Genomic DNA, 24,401 nt, shown 5'->3' with positions numbered 1-24,401 from the left:
GTTATCCATTTCCTTTCAATTCACATTTCTTTCATTTTAATCTTTCCCTATTTTATAATTCACTTATACTCTAAGCAAATGTATATAAATGACTGTAGTTATCCAAAAACAATATTATGTTCAGAAGTTTTTCTTTTTTATATTTAACTAAAAGTCAAATACAATGAAATCTACAAACTATGCCCTGAATTGATTTATTACAATTGATATTTTGCACTCATTTTACAGGAATAGAACATGTCTTATTCTTCATATCCTTTGCAGCATTCCCATTTTTCAGCACTCCATCTCTTATGGAAGCACTCTTTTCTTGAAGAGCTATAGAGGATAATGAATCTTCTAAAAACTGTGGTGGTGTACTTTCTATTGCGACCAAACGACCCCAGAAACCCTGATGCAAAAGTAAAACACATATGTTCATCACTGAACTCCTACTGTACTCTGCTGATGATAAAGCTTGATTATTAATAAAACTAAACTTCAGTAAAACCACCCAATGGTGCACATGTTACAGATACTATACATACAAAGACTGAATGAAATAAAACATGTGATTACATTTCTTTAAATAGATTCAACAAAAGTTCTATGAGGATTTTCAAACTATGCATGGTAAATTCACCCTTTGGATATGATTCTATATATTTCTTAAAACAGCTATGAATGGCTTCATGTCAATTTTTTATATTTATTTGATATCTTTTATATAAAAAATATAGGGAATTCCTAAAATATTCAGCAGGTTTGATGGTATTCATGAAAAGAACAGACAGCTTAGCTATTCAATTATGGACACTTTTTCCGAACTGTAATAGCTGTGCAATGAGCAAAGGGTTCTGCCATTTCATTTGAAAAAGAATCAAAAGACCACCATTTGGGAGAACAGGCTAACCAACCCTTTTGATTGGCACACCATCAACCACCCCTAAACATTCATTCTCTCTACAATTGGTGCAGCGTGGCTACATGTGTAACATCTTTAAAATGCATTTACTTACCTAGGTTACTCTGACAGCATCTGCTGATCTAGTGGCCCCTACCACCAGTAAAGACAAGGGCAGCAGGCACATGGGAAAACTGTCACCTGCAGGTACCCCTCCACATTGCACACCAACCTGATTGGAAATATATCACTGGCCCTTCATTGTCATTCAGTCTAAATTCTGGAATGCTTACCCAATAGCAATGTGGGACCACTTTCACCAGAAGTACTACAGCAGTTCAAAGTATCAACTCACCTCCAACTTCTGAAGGGCAATTATGGATGAGCAATAAATGCTGGTCCAGCCAGCAACATCCAGATCCCAAAAAGTAAAAAACAACCTATCAATCAACACTCCAAACTAAAATTAATATGCTTTAGCACACACTCCAGCACAGACACACATGGCACTTCTTACACAAATATCCAGCTTTCAACAATGGCAGAGAATGCATGTAGACACAATGCAACATACTTATTAACACACTTTCCTCTCTCCTGTGAGAGAAAGTACATAGAATAGCATACTAGAACAATAGTCTGGTGGCGGATATTGCCATTCTTAAGTTTAAGTCACAATCAGGTCATTCTGAGGTCAGTGTCCACAAAGAACATAGCCAGCAAAGGATCAGAGATCATTGAAAATGGTTGTGTGCTCAAAGTTAATTTTCCTTCTCAGTTCCACTTGACTGCCACCATATCCTCTCCTCTGCTTTTAAGATTCAGGTTACTTAAATATGCCCATGGAAGGTCAGTCTACAGAAATCATGGATTCCTGAGTTTGAGGCGGCTTTAAGGATGTTATGACACTCTAGCAAGCCATTCTGCAGCACATGACAGGGACTGCTGATGTTCTGTTTTGGGGAAGCAACAGGAGCTATGTGGAGCACAAATCTGCTGTACTTTCTCAAGATCACAGTGTTCATGCTGTATTGCAATAGTCCCCTTTCTGTTGCTTGTTCAATCTGAAACCAAGGCTTCAGATTACCTGCAGCTTCCTCAGCCTTAGTCAATGACCATCTACCAGCTTCAGTGAGCATTGTGTAGAAGTATAAGAAAAGGAAAGATAGTCAGAAGGCAGGCAGGAAAGGAAAGTGCATAGGTGATCAGTCAAAATTAGACCTTCCCTAGGAACTTTTCCTGATTTGCTTAAAAAAAAGGTCTGCTTCCAGGAAGTTGGCTGTACTTTGCCAAATGTTGTGGAACTTCCATGGTTCGGTATATCCACAACTCCAGTGTTGGGTTTCGCAATGGTATTCCCTTTTAGAGGAAGATGAAGTGGAACAGTAGAAGGATAGCAAGCTGAAGTACTTAATAACAACAGACTTTCCTGTTGTGAAGTTCCCAATATCAACCTGCTGTTAAGGGCCATTGCAATCCTAAACAATGTTGCCTCAAACATTGTGGATGAGACAGAACAGACGAGAATACACTTTGGCAGCAAAGCCACTGTTCCAGATGGCCAAAGACTTTGATAGCTTCTAAATGTACTAGGTATTCAAAAAGATCAATGAAACAATTAAAATGTAAAATGTATTAAATTAAAAAAATAAAATCACTTTTAAACAATTAAAAACATTAAAGAAAACTCAATTAATTCAAAAATTGTTAACTACCTTATACATGCCTTATTCACATCTGGTCCTCTATATTAAAATGTAAAGGCAGGTTCTTTACTGCACATTTTCTGTAAATTCAGAAAGATTGTGTTCCACTGCTACGTTCCAATGTCAAGGGCAGGCGGGAAAGTGCAAGTGAAGCTTAGCCAGCAAGTTTGGTATTTCCACATTCATGTGGGCATCAGTAATTTCCAAATGCTTATACAGAGTAAATGCTAGCAGTACAGCACAAAAACTATTGAAATTTCATAGAAAGGTCCAGCCTAGTACTGGGGTATTGTTTAGATTCACTGGAAGAGTTAAACTGAGGAATAGCTGCAAGTTTAGCAGGTTGAGAAGTACTTTAATTTAGGTATTCAAAATTATAAGGGCATTTGATGATCTCTCCACATTTACTCTATTTGCTCTGAAGAACCAGTACAGGACCAGAAAGAATGGCTTGGTATGGCAACTGCTCTGCCCAAGGCTGCAAGAAACTGCAGAGAGTTTTGGACACAGCTCAGCACATCACGGAAACCAGCCTTCCCTCCATAGACTCTGTCTACATTTCTTGTTGACTCAGTAAAGCAGCCAACATAATCAAAGACCCCACCCACCCCGGACATTCTCTCTTCTCCCTCCTCCATTTGGGCAGAAGATACAAAAGCCTGAAAGCAAGTAACACCAGGCTCAAGGACAGCTTCTATCTTGCTGTTATAAGACTATTGAACGGTCCCCTAGTACAATAAAATGGACTCTTGACCTCACAATCTACCTCGTTATGGCCTTGCACCTTATTGTCTGCCTGTATTTACCAATTTACCAATTTAAAAGCCTGTTTTAATCTTGAAATAAAGTCAGTTAGGCATGGAATCAAGAGGCAGATTTTCCACATAAATGGTAGGGAGATTGGGAATTCTTGCTCCCCAAACAAAGTGAATTCAAGATTGTGATGCTTAGAATTTTGTTAAATATGAGTAGAAAGATATAGATCACAGTGAGGCAAATGGAATTGAAGTAAAACTGGAGGAAAGACACAAAGAACAAATAGCATACTTCTGTTGACATGTTCTGATGATGGAATGGCACAACAAACTAACCTTCTGTTTGACATCTAGAGAAGCAGAGGTGGATTACATTTCAGTAGTAATGAGAAGGCTTGCCTTGAGGAAAGTCTAGGGCATATTCTCATAAGAATTTCATGTATTCAGGGGAATTCAAAGCAAGGCAAAGTGGTGCTGCAGGTAATGCAGCTGTCTCACAGGTCCAAAGACCCAGGTTCGATTTAGACCTCTGGTGCTGTCTTTATGGTGTTTGCACCATAAAGTGACTGTGTGGGTTTTCACTGGGTGCTCTAGTTTCCCTCCACATGCCAAAGATATGCCTGCTACTAAATTAATTGCTTATTGTAAATTACCTCTAGTGTAGGAGGTCACATGCAAATAAGGGGTGGGATGTGGTGTTAATGGGATTGTAAAAGGGATCAGGTTACAAGGAAATAAGTGGTGGAGTGGGATTGATAGGATTGCTCTCAGAGCTGGCATTGACTTAATGGACTGAATTCCTCATCTCAGGCCACTGGAAAAGAATTTGCAGTTGACTATTACAACTGAGGGTGCATGGTGCATGTTAACGACAGAGAATGCCATAATGCTACACATAACTGTCTGTTTTTTTATTAGCTGTGGATGTACCTGTAATAGAAATCAAGGTAAGAGGATACTAACTGTCTGTCTTTGATGCACCTTGGCATCCTTCTAATATTCCACTTCATTTTCATTGAAATAAAAGTAAGTAAAAGGGAATACCATTGTGAAACCCAACACTGGAATTGTGGACATACTGAATCATGGAAGTGCCAAAACACTTGGCAAAAAGGTGCCAGACCAACTCCATGGAAGCATGATTTTATTTTAAGAAGTCAAGGAAAAGTTCACTGGAAAGGTTCAAACCTCACAACAGCTTTCTTTAAATGTAGTTTAACAAAATACATATTCTGGGAGCTGCAGACCTATTTTATATCAGTGGATGAAAGTGATTTACTATATGAACATAAACAACAGGATTTTGGATTAATTTGAAACAGTCATTGTATGAATGATTTTAATGTGCTTAACTACAAACTGGTGGGCCAGTACAAAACATGATCAGAAAATGAGACAGAAGGAAATATGATACAAAAACACAGTTTTTTTAACAAGTAGTCAATGGCCATTATTCAGGCACATCTCACTAGAAGATATCTTCACTCCCTCCATGCCTCCCCATTAGAATTAATGAACAGTGATGCATAATGCAGTACTTAATTATTACTTAGAACTTAAATTGAAAACTGCTAATAATTGTTAGTGTATGAGAGCAGAGAATGCTGAAAAAACTTACCACATTGGCAATGTCTGTGAAGAGAGAAACAGAGTTAATGTTTCAGATCAATGAGCTTTCTTATGTGGTAACTACTTACCGTTGTTTGTAAACCTGCAATTTCTGGCTGGTGGAAAATGAAACCATGTTCTTTTTCCGTGACCCTGGAAGATTTGATGGCCTGTTCCTGAAGTTTTTTAGCTTCCTAAAATCAGAAAGAATAATCTAAAATGTTATTTGGTAGAACTTATAAGGCATAGCAGAATTCTTCTTTCAAATGTAATTAATTATTGTATCAATAAATAATTTGTTATACAAGATTTCTTTAAAATTGAAGTACAAATGGGCAAAAATTGGGTAAAAGGTTGGCATATGGAGGATAATGTGAGAAAATATTAAATCATTCATCTTTGAAGGAAAAGCGAAAGAAAAGAATATAATTGAAATAGAAAAAAATTGCAGAAAACTGCAACACCATGAAACAAAGGAAGCTAGCATACAAGGGCAGCAGGCAATAGGTAAGGCAAATGGAACGCTGGCCTTTATTTCAAATGAATTGGAATATAAAAGTAGGGAAGTCATACTGCAACTGTACAAGACACTAATGAGATCATATCTAAAGTATTGTAAATAAATTTGATTCCCCTATTTAAGGAAAAGTATTATTTCATTGTAAGCAGAGAAGGTTCACCAGGATGATTCTAGGAAGGAGGAATTGTCCTATTAGGAAATGTTAAACACATTGTGCGTCCACTCGTTGGACTCTAGAAGAATGAGGAGCAATCTTATTGAAATGTTTAAGATCCTTGAGAAGGCTAGGCAGGGTAATGGTGTTGGAACGTTACCTCTTATGGAAGAAACCAGAACCAGAGGCCATGGTCTCAGAATAAGAGGGTGTCCATTTGAGAATGAGATGAGGAAGAACTTCTCTCCTTGCCCCAGAGATCTGAGGAAGAAGAGTCCTTGGGTATATTTAAGGCCGAAGTAGATAGATTTCTAATCAGTAAGGGAATCAAGAGCTATTGGGAAAGGGCAGGCAGTGGATTTGAAGAAAGTTGGATCAGCCATGATCTTATTAAATGGCAGAGTAGGCTTGGAGGGCTGAATGGCCTACTCCTGGTCCTTATAGTCTTATGGTTCATGATGCAGGATACAAACAATGTTGATTTTGATCACAAGTGGAATTGTTGTGGGGAGAATAAACTAAAGAATTTGCACTTTATACACTTTTGCACAGTCTCTAAATCCAAATACTACCAATGTAGTATGTCATGTAATTTCCCCTTTAAGTAAATAAGACAAATCAGTAACAAAGTAATTACAAGCTAATATATTAAAAAACTGAAAACAATAGATTCAGGGTGATACACAGTGAGGTAAATTCCACAGTTTTAAGATGCTGAAGAATTAAAGCAACCAAGTGCATGTTTGAGTTTCTAACTTTGAGATAATTCAGTTAATAGAATAATGAACAAACAATCCAAATGAGGGTCAACTTTTAAATGTATTATGATTTTACTTACTAAATAAAACAATACTTGCCTTCAATATTTCATAGTCTGATGTCCTAGCCACATACTCATCCCATGATTTCATGGATAATTCTCTTTGTTTGAAGTTGTGTTGTATCTTTTAAAAACAAAAGTTAAATAGAACCAGAAAAATAGGAACTGAAAAGATGAGGAATTCTATTTGTTCATATGGTCCTATTACTATTTACAATATTGTGTTTTGTTGAAAAAAATTCTCTCTGTGAGACATCAGTAGCTGTTAGATTAATTGTAAAAGTACAAAGAGACTTAAGTACAAGGTAAAGCAATGGGTTGGAATACTGATCCAAGGGCAAGGTAATTTCAGCCCAGAATGAAAGTATGGAAATCTGTTCCACCGATTGTTTCATGGGCATTTCATGCCCTATGTAAATTTCATCACTCTCCAATATGAAATTTCTTAAAGACTGAGCACCAAATTGTCATGTGTACTCAAATGAGGCTCAAATAACTTGTAATAGAAAAGGCATCACAGTGTTGAGATGCTCTTTTAAGATCACTGTAGGGATACTGAAGATGGAGTTTTACTCTGGATGTAACCATTGTGCAATTGAACTAATATGAATACTAAAATTCACACCTCTACTGGGCTTACTTGTCATAAAATGTAAGGATCGAATGAATGGATAAAGCACAAGTAAAAGATTCTTCCCAGCATCATATTTCCTAAGAGTTAATCAAAAAACATTGTCTGATTCATCCTTTGATCTAAGGATGATCTCTATCACATATTTACTTATGGATCATCAGATAACTCAGGTTCAATCCTGGATCAGTTTGGTTAATCAAAGCCGATCTCGACCTTAATCTTTCATCTACGACAAAACCAGTTGTTTACTCCCTGCCATTTCAGAGATCACTTACCACAAACTGCACATGATCCATCACAAATAACTGACTGGACATTGTGTGAGGATGCAAGATTCCTGTCTCCTAAACCAAACTCTCAACTACCAGCTCATCCGTGGTCAGAAATCCTAAGACAGTCAAAGGAAATACTAGAAAGACACAATGAAAATTCTCAAGAAAATGGATATAGACACCACAAGGTGGGAGGACAAAGCCATGAATTGTCCTAAACAGTGCCACAGCTTCCATCAGGTAGTAACCCACTGTCAGCCGTTTTCTGCCCTTAATGCTAAAAAGAGGGAGAGAAGGGGAAAAAGGGAAAGAACCCTACAAGCAAACAGCTGACCTATGCAGAAATGTCTGTATTTTCTGCAGTTAGGTCTGTAGTTCCAGGACTGAACCCCTGAATTATCTCAGGACCCATAAGTAAGTATGTGGTAGAGATCATCCTCAAATCAAGGGACTGCCCATGAAACTAACCAAAAAATCCTTCCTCATCCTGTAATCAGCTAAACTTTTTTTTACAGGAATCAATCAATCCACTTTGATATTTGAAATGAGTCTGAAAACTTTCAAATGGTATTGCCAAAGCATTGGCATGCTAAAATTGTTGCATCTTCTCTATTCTGTTTTTCTCCAAATGAACAGATAGCCTGGTGGATATTACAAATGTTGTTCCAAGAATTTTGCAGTTAATAATTGTAGCAAAGCTGGCACTCAATTAGTCTCAAAGTAGATTAGGGCTGTAAGCATTTTGTATGACATTGGCAACATACGAAAACATAAACTTTGTTAACCTACATTCACAATGGGCAACTATCATGCAACAGCAATTTCTGATACCAAACCAATCAATTCTCCTATAACAACATTTAAAAATACTTAGATGCGCACTTGATACATCATAGCATAAAAGGCTACAGGCTGAGTTCTGGACAATGGGTTTAATATAGACGGGTACTTGATGGCCGGCATGGACATGGGCTGAAGGGCTTGTTTCCATACTGTTTGACATTATGACTTTATGACATTACCATCATCATGCCACCCACCATGAACATCCTGGATCCTGGACTGCTAAAACTGATAAGCAACTTAAGTCAAACACGAGCACCATGGCTACTAGAGGCATGGTGGAGCAGCACGGTGCTATCGCAGTTAATGCTATATTTCTGACCATGGGTGACGTGCCTCCAAGTTTCAGGGACCTGGGATCAATCTTGCCCTCAGGTGCTGTCTATTTGGAGTTTGCATGTCCTCTCTGTGACCATGTGAGTTTCCTTTGGGTGCCCCAGTTTCCTCCCACAGCCCAAAGACATGGTAATTAATTGGCTACAGCAAACTACCCTTTGGTTAGCACATCACGGAAACCAGCCTCCCCTCCATGTCTACACTTCTCACTGCCTTGGTAAAGCAGCCAACATAATCAAAAACCCCACCCACCCTGGACATTCTCTCTTCTTCCCCCTCCCATTGTGCAGAAGATACGAAAGCCTGAAAGCATGTACCACCAGGCTCAAGGACAGCTTCTATCCTGCTGTTATAAGACTATTGAACAGTCCCCTAGTACGATAAAATGGACTCTTAACCTCACAATCTACCTCGTTATGGCTTTGCACCTTATTGTCTGCCTGCACTGCACTTTCTCCGTAACTGGAACACTGTATTCTGCATTCTGTTATTGTTTTCCCTTGTACTACCTCAATGCACTGTTGTAATGAAATGATCTGTTAGGATGGCATGCAAAGCAAAGTTTTTCCATTGTACCTCAGTACATATGACAATAATAAACCAATTTACCAATTTACCAATCAAAGGGAAATAATGGGCATGTGTGAGAGAGAATAAGCTGCAGAGGTACAGGTAAAGAAGACTACTTCAGTTGCATCATTATTTAAAATGCTGTACATTCTCCAAGATAATACAACACTGGATAACATCCAGGATTCTCACCCACCAGTTAAACACCTGTTCTGTGACTGATGTACTGTTGCTACATAATCTGAAGGATGCATTGTAGCAGCTTGCTAACCTGTCTCAAACAGCACTTCCTAAAAACTAACTTCTACCATTTAGAGCACCGTGGATGAGCAGTAAGTGCTTTGGAACACCATCACCTCCAAGTTACATGTTATCTTCACTTGGACATGAGTCATCATTTCTTTTGCACTGAGCCAAATTCCTTTCTCCATACTTCAGCAACAGATTTCAGTCATGATCTTGGAAGAAAAAAATTAAAAAGTCTGAGATAACCATATAGTGTTTTGCAGTTGTTCAGTCTGGAAGTACAGATGCAGGGAAACTGCATCTTTAAGACCTTTTTCCAATTTTCATAAAGCTGGCCTCAAAAATCAAAATTCAAGCAATTCCCATTTAATTAATTCCTCCACAAGTGGGATTCAACAGGATCCCTCGGCATCCTTGAAGCACTGTGGCTCGTCAGCAGCAGCATTCATATACACCACCACAATCCGTAATCTCATGACTCAGCATTTCTGATTATGCTGAGGCTCTGGTTACTATCAAACCATAACATCAATAAAGAGTTCAGAAGGCCATGTGAAAAACACCACCAGGCACACCTAAAAATGAGTTGTCACATGGGAAGGTGCAACGCTGAGCAACATGCATGCTAAACAGCAAAAATAACATGCAATAGGTTTTGATAAACAATCTTAGAATCAACAATTCAAAGCTCTGCAGCCTTGCAACATCTAGTTATCAATTACGGTGGATAATTAAGCTACTAATAGGAGAAAGAGGCCAATGAGAAGAGGCTTCAAGAACATCTCTATTCAGAACTGTAGTAAGGCCCTGCATGTGACTACTGCAAATAAAGCTAAAGTATTCATAATCATGTTCACCTGAAATGCCAACTGGATGATCCATCGCCATTGGCAAGAAACCCAAATGGACTATCCACATAAATACTGTGGCTACAAGAGTTGATCAGGGGTTTGGTCTCCCTCCTGAAGGCAGTTAATCACCTCCTAACATCCCAAGGCCTCTCTACCATTTATAATGCACTTCAGTAGTGTCATCTAATACTCTTCACTTGCTTGGATGAGTGCTGCTGCAAAAACACCCAAGGATCTCACACCATTCAGGATAAATCAGCCCACTTGATTGGTATCCCAACTCCCAACCTAAATATTCATTCCTTCCCAATGACTGCAGTGTGTACCATCTACAAAATGCACTGCAATTACTTGCCTATGTTACCTAATGGCACGTCCCAACCTCATAAACTACTACCAAAGAGGACAAAGGCTTCAGGCACGTGGAAACACAAGAGTTCTCACCCAAGCTGCACACCAGTCTGACTTGGAAAAATATTGCCATTTCTTCACCAATGCTGAATCTAAATTCTGCAATTCCCTCCCAAATAGAACTGTGGGAGTACCTTCTCTGATGGAAATGCACCATTATTTTCTCAAGAGCAATTAGGATAGGTAATAAGGTCTGCTAACAATGCCAAGATCCCCAAAAAAATGATTAAAAAATGATCAGTTAATACCACTTTGGACTAGTTAAGGACATTTTATGATTATGGGATAAAGTTCATTATAGGTGCACTTACAGTACATCAAACTCCATTTCATAATGGAGTTCATGCACATTTGGTGGAGGAACAACTTAAGGATAACCAGAGCACTATGTGGCACACACAAGACCATCATGGAGTACTGAAATGGAATAATATGCTTTCCACATTTCATATCTAATTGCCTTAGCAGAAATCATTCTCTTCAATTGGGAAATAATATTTCTCTTATCAAACTGGCAAGGAAATTTAAACAAATATTTATCAAAAATTACTCAAACCGACCGACCAATATTTTTACATGCACCCCTTAACTCCATAAATCCATACCTTACCTTGGCATACATTCTCTGTTCATCCAGTAGTTCATGTTTTCGCTTGTTTTCAAGTATTTCAGTTTGGTACAGTGCCACCTGTCTGCTAACATCCTCATAATGCTTTGTTATAGTATGCAGCCCCTCCATGTCTCTAGTAACAGGATGGATGGCTTCCTGTTTAAGTTCCTTTTCAATTTCCATCCATACGCTTCCCACCTGTTATTAAATGTATGCATTTCTTTAACAAAAATACTTAATATTACATAATCACTCCTTAGCCATGAAGGCAGGTCATATTCTTACTACTTTATAATAAATCAAGCTTTCAAATGGTTACACAAAAGCTAAATACTATGGACATTGGAAACCTGAAAATAAACATAAAATATTGAAAACACTTAACAGGCTAGGATATATTTCAGCAGGTTTTCATTTCAGATTAAAGCCCTCTCTTTAGAATTGCAAAAAAAAGTGAAAAACCAGGGTAAAGATTGGAGAAAAAAAGATAATGACAAAAGGAGATGATGATCCAAGGCAAAAGATGTGATAATTGGACAAGGAAAGAAAGAAAAGACCTGTAACAGCAGAATTGTAGCCAGCACCTGCGGTCTGAGAAAAGAGAGGAGTCGTTGTAATTTCAAGTACCAATCTCTTCTGGAATGTTTGTTCCAAATCTAAGATGTATGACAGAACTTCATGTAGTTCAGTACATTGGAATGAAGAGCTTGACAGTGAGAGATTATTTTCAGGATGCTTATGGAGGAATGATGAATCACAAGTAGCTAATTAACTGTGAATCTGAAGTAATTGGAAATTGCTGTCCAATTTACACATTTAGCCTAACCATTGCTTTCATCGAAAATTCCTTCCAGAAACGTTGGTCACTATCAATGAGTCTAATGGGTAATGTTGCAAGATGCATTTCTGGCATGCAGCACAACCTCATGACCTATTGGGAAATTACTGAAGAACCCATCACAGTTTTTTGGCATTACAATGAATATGACCGACAGGTGAAACTCCAAAACAATTTTGCTCTCTAACACTAATGAAATACAGAAACCTTTTGGAATCCCATTACTTTAACAACCCAGATCCTGTCTAATATCATTTCAAAACCCTTTATTTGCATCAATCATAATACTTCTTTGTTGTATATTTCTCTTCAGTAGATTTTCAGTATCTCTGAAAAGAACTTACCTTCAAATCTAAGTAATGGTGTACAATGGCAAGTGTGACATAATCATGTGAGGATAATCCAGGAAGATCTTCAAAACCTTTTGAAACATGATTGCAAAATTACAAATTATTTCTAAACTGATAGTTCTTTGAGGCATGATTATACTTTGACTAATGCTCTTTCTATAACAAAACACCCCGGACATTTTTCTGTATTAAAGGCAGTATCCCAATGCAAGGTATTATTAATATTAATCCTATAAACATAATGGATAATGTAATATTGAATCTGGACAACTCTGCTAAATTTTAAATTAGTCCACTATCACAACAAATTCTGGATCTTAGTTTTTTGCAAGATAGCCTTCACATAATGCACATTGCATAAACTAGTTTGTTAATGAACAGATTGCAGTTATATATTGATGATAATTTGCGATTTGGATTTTTTCAAATATCAGTTTATTTTTACTTATATGGAAAGCTTAATAAATTTGTAATAGGCTGACTGGCTTCTTACCTAATTTACAGAAAATGGCATAAATCTTCACCCTTGGATTTTCAGAAACGTCAGTCACTGCCAGACTTATGTAATTGGCTGGGAATGTGGTTATTCCATATTCTTCCTGGATAATCCCAGTTAGGGGTTTCTTGGCATCTAAATTGGTTAAAAGCACAGTTTGAAACATAAATGCATTTTCCCAAAAATACATCATATATGTGGCATGTACATTAAACAATACAATTGAATAATGACATTAAGAGTAAAATTACATGTTACATTTATGACTCCTGTCCTCAGTTTTAGTTTGGATGGTTTACAAGTATAGGAGCTAATTAGGGGTATTTTGGGAATTACCTAAGCCAATGTGAGCAAAGTTAGCTTCTCTTCTTCTCTACCCCCCCTAACAAAAATGTAATTGTTTTATAGAAGCAACATTATTATTTCATGGGGGTAGCGCCTCTCACTTAAACATTTTCTTGCTTACTGAACTATCATATTAATTTCATTCATATAATCTTTTGCAAATTAGTTGCTGACTGTTCTTGTAAAGGCATTGTCATGCCCAGCAGTGATTCTTTCTTCATGAAAATAACATACAAAAACACCTTGAAAAATCAATAACTTGAGAGTTTGGTTGCTACCATAAACATGCAGATCACTTAATTTCAGTTGGGGTGAGGACAGAAACCCAGGGAATTTCCACTTTGAAGTTTGCAAAATGGAAAAAAAAATCATTTTTTTGATTTAGTACAATCCGTTTCCAGTGGCAAAGAGACTGAGCAGACCTGCTGCCCATTTTCCTACATCAAAGGACATGTTTGGGGAGCTTCCAAGCTAAACCAAGATTTCCAAATTTTATGCTCTTCAAAAGGTATCTGTTACCTAACACTGACCTTCTGGCTTTTAAGAAGCCAGAAATTAGGAGGTGTTGTTGAAAATGAAGAAGGTCAGTTAGGGAAGTGGGCCAAGGAGTGGCAAATGGATTTCAATACAGTTAAGTGTGAAGTGATGCATTTTGGAAAGTCAAACCAGTGTAGGACTTATGGTATACTATGAATGGTAGGGCACTTGGGAGTGAAATGTAACAGAGGCACCAAGGAGTACAAGTGCATAGCTTGTTGAAAGTAGCATCACAGGTAGACAGGGTGGTAAAAAAGGCGCTTAGCATGCTAGCCTTCATCAGTTAGGGCATTGAGTATAGGAGCTGGGATGTCATGCTGCAGTCATTACTGAGGGCGCACTTGGAGTACTGTGTACAGTTTTGGTCGCCCTATTATAGAAAAGATGTGGTTAGACTGGAAAGAGTGCAGAGAAGATTTATGAGGATGTTGCCACGAGTAGAAGGCCTGAGTTATAGGGAGAGGTTGGCCAGGCTAGGTCTTTATTCCATGGAGTGTAGGAGAATGAAGGGCAACCTTATAGAAGTGTTTAAAATTATGAGAGGCACAAATAAGGTAGATGGCAACAGTCTTTTCCCCAGGTTAGGGAAAGTCCAAAACTAGGGCCATAGGTTTAAGGTGAGAGGGGAAAGATTTGAAAGGCACCTGAGGGGCAACTTTTACATGCAGAGGGTGGTGAGTATACGGAATGAGCTCCCAGAGGAAGGGGTGAGGCAGGTACAATAGTATAATTTAAGAAGCACTTGGATAGGCACATGTAGGGGTGGGGCTTAGAGGGATATGGGCCGAATGCAGGAAACTGGGACTAGCTGGATGGGCACCATGGTTGGCATGGACTGGTTGGGCCAAAGGGCCTGTATCTGTGTTGTATTGCTCCATGACTCTAAGCCTGTAAACCTTCAGAGCGAGGAATTAATGTGTGAAATAATTAGATCCTTTTTTGTCTACAGGTAGAATGACTTCCCTGGAAAGTGAAATGCTTCACTTTCCTTTTGGATTAGAAAGTTCAAACATTTAAGCCAGAGCAAATGTGGGTCTACAGAAGAGCCCATATCAGGCTGCACAACATGGGTGGAACATCAAGAATTTTAGGACTGTAAACATAAAAGGCATACATAATAGAGAAATGCAAACTGAAGCTGGAATTCCTTAGGTTTTGCAATTATAGAGAACAAAACTGTTGTGTTTTGGAAGGTAATTCTAGCATCTGACTGTGATAAGCGCTTAACCTGCAAATATTTCATGGAAAATAAGAACATTCCTGATTGAGTGGATCTCAGAGTTCAGTGAATACCAAAACATGAGGTGTAATCCTCACTTTGGAGATGGCAATTCCTTTTACAGTGAAGATAATTAGTTGGTTACAAAGAAGCAAACTGATCCAGCAGTTGCTATCTGATGCCACAAGGACAGAATATTGGAACAATTAATTTGGCTGAGACTATATTTATGAAAGTAAATTAGTATCATTTTTCAGGGACACTGCATTCATCAGATTATATATACAATGATGATAATAACACCAGCTTTTCAGGAATAACCACGTGGAGAATTGTGTGCAGTTCTGGTCACCACACTAAAGGAAGGATATAGTTCCACTGGTAAAAGTGCAGAGGAGATTCACCAGGATGTTGCCTGGGTTGTAGCACTTTAGTTATGGAGAGAAAGTGGGTAGGCTGGGATTGTTTTCCCTGGAGTGAAGTAGGTTGAGGGGTGACCTGACAGAGATATATAAAAGTATAAAAGGCACAGATAGTTTGGATAGAATCTTTTCCCTATGGTAGTGGTATCTAAATCAAGAGAGCATTGGTTTAAGGTGAGACAAAGGAGTTTTAAAGGAGATTTGAGAGGATTCTTTATTTACACAGACAGTGGTTGATATCTGGAACTTCCTAACAGAGAATGTGGTGGAGTCTCATACAATCACTACATCTAAGAGACATTTAGGCAGGTATTTAAATACTCAAGGCATAGTATGATATGAACCTAATGTAGGCCAATGGGATTAGTGTAAATGGGCAAAAATGTCGTCATGGATGTGGTGGGCCAAAGGGTCCATTTTTTTGTTCTAAAACTCTTATCACTATTTATTTGACATAAAATATTTAAATGACAAAAAGACGGTTGTTTAAAATGTGGATTAGGTAGCTTTGAGAAAACAATCACTGTCAAAACCAGTAGGACCTTTGTGATTAATAACAATGGATAAAGCAAAGCTGGAAAATACTTTTGGCAGCTGACATTTAAGTGGTGGGTTTGTCAAATATAAATGTAGAATAATTCTTGAATATTACATTATACCCATTACAACTGTGCAAGAAAGAAGTGGTTGAACTTTTTGCTAATGGACTGAATCATTTTATTTAGTATTTCTGTTGAACTCTAGACCAAAAGTTTGGCTCTTCAGTATCCAAAAAAATGGATTGTAAGATGCATTCTAGACCATAGCTAACTTGAAATTCCTGATAAAAGTCGGAAAGATACAAGTTCAAGGCCTATCCAAGATATTTGACAGTTTGGGGCAGGACTGCGTGATTATATCGTCAATATATTCTGAATGAGATTAAATTGAGCCCTTCTTTACCCTTGCAAGTGAACATTTGTTGTTTTGGTATTCTTTTAAAAAATGATAGTAGTTTTCCCAATACTCTGGCAAAAATTCTTCTAGATACAGTTGTTGTAAATTGGACCTTGCTGTGCACAAATTGGTTTAAATTTTATCTACATAATAACATTAATAACAGTTAAAATGTAAATTCTTTAATTGTGGAGCACTTTCAGATCCCCAGAGGCCATGATAACACATTATCAAAATCTACGTACTTTGATTTGTTTTTGAAAAAGTAAATTATTGGTTTGGAGTGTCCTGAGGACATGATAACGTGACACAAAATGGGAATACTTCTTTATGCTTGAAAGACATCTGAAACTAAATGGAAATTTAAAAAATACTACGAAAAAAGCAAGCTCATTTTGATATCCTTTAGTCTAAGATTGACATAAGAACTTCACATCTGAGGCTTTAAAACCAAGCTACACAGTAGCAAATCTCTGGCTGAAAATGTAAAAAAATATATTTTATACCATGGTGCAAATGGGAAGAGACAGATTAAAGGAAAGTTAATTGAATTCATCTAATTGTTGCAAATAATTAGATTTTTGTGCATTAGATAACATAACAGATGGAGCAGCTTTAAAGAGGTTCTGGCCTATTACTTTCATTTTGGCATAATTATTTCACATCAAATTTACAAGAGAAAAAACAGTTGTGTTTCACTCCACTGCCAAAATGCAGTTCCATTGACTTTTGGGCTGAATTTTGGAAGCAATGTGCAATGCATTGCTACTACCATATGGTATTTATTGTTAATGACTAGCGATGAATTTCAAGCCAATAGAGTTAATACTTCTTTACAAGGTGAATGAATTAAACATTTTTGAATCTGGCAGCACGCTAAACAATGATTCTATTCTGTAATTCATTTGCTTTCAAAACTGAAGGTTTTTAAATATTTGGATATGCTGTTCCCATTAAATTTCAGTGCTAATGCTTGCTCAGCCATTTAATCTTATGAAATAAAAACGGAAAATGCTGGAAAAACTCAGGTCTGGCAGAATCTGTAAAAAGAGAAACAGCTAATGCTGCAGGTCTGGGAACTGAGAAAGAGAGAAACAAGTTAGTCTAGGTACCGAAAAGGTGGGGGAGCATGATGGGTGGAACAAAGGGCATTTAATTAGTACTTATGAAAACTGAGGTAGAATTGATTGTTAGTAGGAGAGAATTTAAGAAAAAAATTAGGAGGGGAAAAAGGCACCATGAAATATCCTTGGGAAGTGAGATTAAGGAGAAGCCATTCTATACATGTATCAGGGACAAGGGTAGTCAGGGAAAGATTATGTCACCTTAGGGACCAAAGGGATAATCTGTGTGTGGAACCAGGTAATATGTGTGAGGTCCTAAATAAATTCTTCTCATCTGTATTCACCAAGGAGAAAGAAATGGAAGATAATGAGTTCAGGCAGGGGTACAATGATACTCTAGAGTAGGTTAGTATTAAGGAGGGGGAGGTGTCATGGGATGCTTAAGGGTTGATAAATTCCCAGGGCCAGATGAGATCTATCCTGGGTTGTGATGAGAAGCAAGGGAGAAGCTGGGGTCCTGATGGAGATTTTTGCATCTTTGTTAACTACAAGTGAGGCGCCAGAAGACTGGAAGAATCCTATCCTGCCTAATATGATTGTGATTTTTGAGAGGTAACTAGTGAGGTTGATAAAGACAGAGTAGTTGGTGTTGTCTACATAGACTTTAGTATTGGTATTTGGTATTGGTTTATTATTGTCACTTGTACTGAGGTACAGTGAAAAACCTGTCTTGCATACCGTTCGTACAGATCAATTCATTACACAGTGCACTGAAGTAGTACAGGGTAAAAACAACAGAATACAGAGTAAAGTGTCACAGCTACAGAGGAAGTGCAGTGCAGGTGGACAATAAGGTGCAAGGTCATTACAAGGTAGATTGAGAGGTCAAGAGTCCATCTCGTCATATAAGGGAACTGTTCAATAGTCTTATAACAGTGGGATAGAAGCTGTCCTTGAGCCTGGTGGTATGTGCCCTCGGGCTCCTGTGTCTTCTGCCTGATGGGAGAGGGGAGAAGAGAGAATGACCCAGGTGGGTGGGGTCTTTGATTATGTGGGCTGCTTCACTAAGGCAGTGAGCGGTATAGACAGAGTCCATGGAGGGGAAGGCTGGTTTCCGTGATGTGCTGGGTTGTATCCACAACTCTCTGCAGTTTCTTGCGGTTCCAGGCACAGCAGTTGGCATACCAAGTTGTGATGCATCCAGATAGGATGTTTTCTATGGTGCATGGATAAAAGTTGGTGAGTGTCTCAGGGGACATGCCAAATTTCTTTAGCCTCCTCAGGAAGTCGAGACGCTGGTGAGCTTTCTTGGCCGTGGCGTCTACGTGGTTGGACCAGGACAGGCTATTGGTGATGTTCCCTCCTAGGAACTTAAAGCTCTTGACCCTCTTGACCTCAGCACCATTGATGTGGACAGGTGCATATACACCACCCCCTTTCCTGAAGTCAATGACCAGCTCTTTTGTTTTGCTGACATTGAGGGAATGGTATTTGTAAGGTATTTGACGAGGTCTAACGTGGTAGGCTGGACCCGAAGGTAAAGAGAATCCAAGGTGAGCTGGCTAACTGGATCCAAAATTGGTTTGGTGATAGGAGACAGAGGGTAGCGGTGGAAGGATGCTTTTCTTATTGGAACTCAGTGACCTTTGGTGTACCATAGGGATTGATGCCGGGACCTTTGTTGTTTGTGATATATTAACAACTTGGATGTGAATGTATGAGGTATGATTTAAAAAATTGTGGATGAAACAAAAATTGGTGGTGTTGTTGATCACCAGCAAAGTTGTCTAAGGCTACAGCAGGGTGTGGATCAGATGGAAAGTTGACAGATGGAACTTAGAGGGCTTAGAGGGATATGAGCCAAATGCAGACTAACAAGTGTGAAGTGGTGGATTTTGGTAAGTCAAATAGGAGTAGAGGGAGGAGCTTCAAAGACAATTTGCAGGGAAAGTCTTTTTTTTAAACACAGAGTGTGTTTGATATTTGGAACTTGCTGCCAGAGGAGGTTGCACTTGAGATATTTGGACAGGCTCTTAAATAGACAAGATGTAGAAGGATACGGACATAAAACAGGCAAGTGGGATCAGTGCAGATGAGCAAAAAGATTGGCACGGTGGGCTGATGGGCCCATTTCTGTGCTGTACAACTTTATGGCTCTAAATATTATGAAGAGTCTTGCTGCATCATGACTCTTGCTGCATCATAGGCTCAGCTGACATTCAGTCTCAATTGTTTTAAAATAGTTATCGCTGAATCTTCCCTTTTGGCAATGCAGCAGCACAAGGTAAACTTATACAAAATATTACCAAGACCTTTGATGAACATCAACCAGGTCCTCATCTGCCCAAGGACACATCTTTGTTTCCTGAGTCCATGGCCAGATCAGCCATGATCTTATTGAATGGCGGAGCAGGCTCGATGGGCCAGATGGCCTACTCTTGCTCCTATTTCTTATGTTCTTATTATGTCAGTAGTTGACGTTATTGAGAGTGGTTGATTCCATTATAATTTTGAAGAGAATATACTATAATAGAATGCTATTCATTTATTGGTCTTCTATCATGGTTCATGATCTTTTAACACAGAGTCCTTGGTAACTGAGCAGCCATTAGTTCAGTCTTCCTCTCTTTCAAATATTGCTTGTAGTTTCTAGCATAAAATGAAGGTGTCATGTCACTATTACCAAAGCTACAGCCATGGCATAGCATGGGGGTAGTGCAGTGGTTAAACTATTGGACTAATAATCCAGAAGTCTGCACTAGCAATCTAGGGACCCAAATTTAAATTCCACCATGTGAATACTAAAGCATTTGACAGATGTGCCAAGAGAATGATCTATCTTGGCTTTCTCCTGAGATCTCCACCATCTCACACACCAATCTTCAGCCAATTTGATTCACTTCATCTGGATCAGGATTAAAGGACCCTGGCAAGAGGAATATTGAGGGTCTGGTAAAGAAAAAAGGAGGCATATTTCAGGTATAGGTAGCTGAGCAAGTGAATCCCTTGAGGAGTATAAGGTATGTAGGAGTAAACCTAAGAAGGAAATCAGGAGGACAAAAAGGGGACATGAGATATCCTTGCAGATAAGGTAAAGGAGAATCCTAAGAGATTCTTTAAGTATATTAATAGTAAAAGGGTAACTAGGGGGAGAGAATAGATCCCCTTAGGATCAGTGTGGTCCACGGGAGATGGTTGAGATCTTAAATTAATACTTCTTGTCTGTATTTACTATGGAGTAGGTCATGGAGGGTAGGGATTTCAGGGAAGAGAAAATGATGTCTGAAACACATTGGCAATATGAAAGAGGAGGTGTTGGCAGTCTTGAGGCACATAAAGGTGGATAATTCCCTGGGACCTGACTAAGTGTTGTGTGAAGCAAGGGAAGAAAATTTCTGTGGCTGTGGCAGGGATTTTTGTATCTTCCTTAACTACTGGTGAAGTACCGGAAGACCAGAGGGTAGCTAATGTTGTGCCTTTATTTAAGAAGGGCTGCAAGGCCAGGGAACTACAGGCCAGTGAGCCTAACAACAGTGGTGGGAAAGTTACTGCAGGAGATTCTGAGAGGGAGGATCTATCTGCATTTGGAAAGGCAAGGACAGATTAGGAATACTCAGCATGGCTTTGTGCATGGGAAATGTGTCCCACAAATGTGATTGAGTTTTTAGATTGACAAGGATGGGTGGTAAATGTTGTCTACATGGAGTTTAGTAAGGCCTTTGACAATGGTAGGCTGGTGTAGAAGGCGAGATCACATGGGATCCAGGGTGAACTAGCCAATTACTTAAAAAATTGTCAGTGGAAGGAGTCAGAGGGTGGTAGTGGAGAGTTGTTTTTTGGATTGGGGGCTTATGAACAGTGGTGTGCTGCAGGGATCTGTGCTGGGTGCCCTGTTGTTTGTCATATATTTTAATGATTTGGATGAGAATGTAAGTGGCATGATAAGTAGATTTTGCAGATGACATCAACATTTTTTGATGTGGTGGACATTAAAGAAGGTTGTCTAAGGATCTATATCAACTGGGAAAGTGGGCATAGAAATGGAAGATGGAATTTAACTCAGAAAAGTACAGAAGTGATGCATTTTGGGAAGTTAAACCAGGGCAGGACATACAGTATACAGTGAATGACAGGGCCTAGGGAGTGTTGTAAAACACAGAGGCCTCAGGTAAAAGTACATGATTCCCTGAGAGTGGCGACACAGGTAGACAAGGTGGTGAAGAAGGCATATGGCATGCTTGCCTTTATCAGACGGGGCACTGAATACAAGAGTTAGGACTCCATGTTAACACTGTATAAAATGTTGCTGTTACTGCACCTGGAATATTGTGTGCAGTTCTATTCTAAAGGAATGCTGTGATGAAGCAAGAGAGGGTGCAGAAAAATTTCACAAGGATGTTGCTGGGACTGGAGGGTTTGAGTTATAAGGAGAGACTGGAACTGTTTTCCCTGAAGTAAAGGAGGCGGAGGAAACCCTATAGACATATATAAATTCATGAGGGGTATAGACAAAGGTCACAGTCTTTTTCCCAGGGTAGGTGAGTCTAAAACTTGAAGTGAGAGGGGAAAGCTTTAAAGGGGACTTGAGGGGAAACTTTTTCACACAGAGGGTCGTAGGTATACGGAACAGGCTGTCAGAGGAAGTGGTAGAGGCAAGTAGAATTACAACATTTGAAAGACATTTTGACTGGTTCATCGATAGGAAAGACTTAGAGGGATATGGGCCAAATTCAGGCAAATGGGACTAGCTCAGAAAGGCACCTTTAGCTGGCATGGACGAGTTGGACTGAAGGGCCTGTTTCCATGCTGTATAACTCTATGACTCTAAGAAAAGCTGAGTGAATTGAATACAGCAAAGACTATGGAACCAGACAACATCATGGCTGTAATACTGAAGACATGCAGTTGAAAAATACCTCTGATCTAGTACAGCTACAAAGTAGTCATTTACTAAACAATGTGGAAATTTCCTAGGTATTTCACGTTCACACAAAAAAAATCAGAACAAATCCAATTGGCTAATTACAGTCCATCACTTTATTCTCAGAGTGATTGCCCTTGACATGAAGGTAATACTTGACCAAGTGTGGCATTGTGCACTGGCAAAACTGTAATTTGTGGGTATTAAGATGAAAACACTTCAATGCTTTGAGTCATAACTTGTACAAAGCAAAATGATGTGGCTCCACAACATCACTGCAGGGGTCCCTCAAGGAAGTGTCTTTGGTGCAACTATCTTCAGCTCTTTCCTATGTATTTTCTAAAGCTCTGCATTTTGCAGCTTTTATATTCTTTTGATGGTGCTTTGTTTCTGTAATTGCCTTCATTTCACAACTTTTACATTCCTTTGTTTATCTGCTCTCTTTCTAATTATCCTCATTAACCTATCAACTAGATGACTTTATCAAGAGTTTATCCCTGTAGCAATCCAGGGCTCACACTATCAGAGATATTCCCTCTGTCCTATCCATTCCCCCATCCACCCTACCTCCAACTTTCTCTAAATGTAAAATTAACTTATTTTATCTCTTTTGCAGTTTGGATGAAGGTCTTCAACCTGAAACATTAACTCCGTTCCTTTCTCTACAACATTGTGGGAGTACCTTCAACAGAAGGACCACAATGGTTCAAGAAGGTGGCTCAATCATCAGCTTCTCAGAATCAGCGGTACCTGCTCAAATCCCAAAATTAAATTAAAAGACAATTTTCTGTATGTGATCACAAATCTTATGAAATCATTGACAGAAGAACAATAATTAAATGAAGCATTAATTAAATAGTATGTGAAGACCAAAATATTAAAGACAGCTTGGACAGCCACCTGGAAGCTGCACGGAATGTTCATTTAGTGGAAAACAATACAAAAAGTAAGGTCTATTTTATACTATTGAGTACATGAAAAGTGATGAACATGCATTCTAGCAAACTAGGCACTGTCAACTTTACAATGGATTGGTGCTCTGATAATTGACTAATTAGACCAATTCCCTGAGACAGCTTGGAATTTTCAGTTAAATCTGTGGTCACCTTCGTGGGTACCAAAACAACAATCCTTGTCACTTATCTTGACTGTAAATCAAACTCCTGTAGAGGACATAATACCTTAGAAACCCATAAGTGATAAAGGCAGACCCTTTGGGGCATATCTAGATAGCTGTGTATACTGTTAGCTTAGTTCAGTCTTCAAATACTCATCTCAGACAATTATGGGTTGAGAAACTAGAACTCCTAACATATAAGCATAGAATGAGTGCTGCTACACTGGCAGGAATGCCACCCTCAGAGGAGGCACAAAGCAGAATCCCTACTTTCAAGTTAATACAAAGTATTCCATTGCATTAGTAGAGGAGGAGCAAGGGAGTTCAGTGTCCTGGCCATTGCCTATTCCTTGCACACAGATTCAGAGATCACTGAGTTTGTTATATCTCACTGTACACACTTTGGCTATCATGCTTACCTACAAAAGAAGTGACTGTGCTTCAAAAGTACATTATTGGCTGCAAAGGTCTCTGAAATATCCAAGGATGTAAAATGTGCCATATAGATGTGCTGTCTAAGTGCAAATTATATCTTGTTCCTTTCTTTTTGATCTAAAAGCATGTTTGACTGTCAAAGGGTAGATCTGGATGTCCTGCTGCAAATACAATTAATATGGAATTTAATGGACATAATATACTTGGTGACTTTGGAGCTCTGGTTCCCAAAGTGCTCCATTATTTTCTTTGAGTCATTTCTGGGCCAATTGTAATTTTTTGATAGAGACAAATTAGCATGACGAGTGAACAAGTGAACAACTCCGTTATCATTGTTGCAAGAATATTAAGATGGTAGAATGTGAATTAGCTTAAGCATATTTTTGTTCCCTAATAAATCTTACATTCAAATAAATATTGAAAAATAATGTTAAAATAACTGGATAAAAGACAGATTCAAGATATCAATTTCCTGCCCTGTTTCCACGGTTCCCACTTATAT

General features: G+C 38.6%; 1 protein-coding gene across 1 annotated transcript in view; it reads right to left on the bottom strand.

Moving 5' to 3' along the window:
• Nucleotides 1–217: 217 nt before the first annotated feature.
• LOC127570538 (cilia- and flagella-associated protein 69-like) overlaps nt 218–24,401 on the bottom strand; it is a 71,173-nt gene continuing 46,989 nt past the window's right edge. Inside the window, exons 20-25 of the mRNA XM_052016191.1 lie at nt 12,901–13,038; nt 12,402–12,478; nt 11,220–11,417; nt 6,484–6,570; nt 5,042–5,146; nt 218–391 (exon numbers count right to left, since the gene is read on the bottom strand). Of these exons, the coding sequence (XP_051872151.1) occupies nt 218–391; nt 5,042–5,146; nt 6,484–6,570; nt 11,220–11,417; nt 12,402–12,478; nt 12,901–13,038 (779 nt within the window). The remainder of the gene's footprint in view (nt 392–5,041; nt 5,147–6,483; nt 6,571–11,219; nt 11,418–12,401; nt 12,479–12,900; nt 13,039–24,401) is intronic.

The sequence above is a fragment of the Pristis pectinata genome, chromosome 5, assembly GCF_009764475.1.
Source record: "Pristis pectinata isolate sPriPec2 chromosome 5, sPriPec2.1.pri, whole genome shotgun sequence".
NCBI lineage: Eukaryota > Metazoa > Chordata > Chondrichthyes > Rhinopristiformes > Pristidae > Pristis > Pristis pectinata.
Note: the sequence above shows the minus strand (reverse complement) of the source record. Positions and strands in the feature narration are given on the sequence as shown.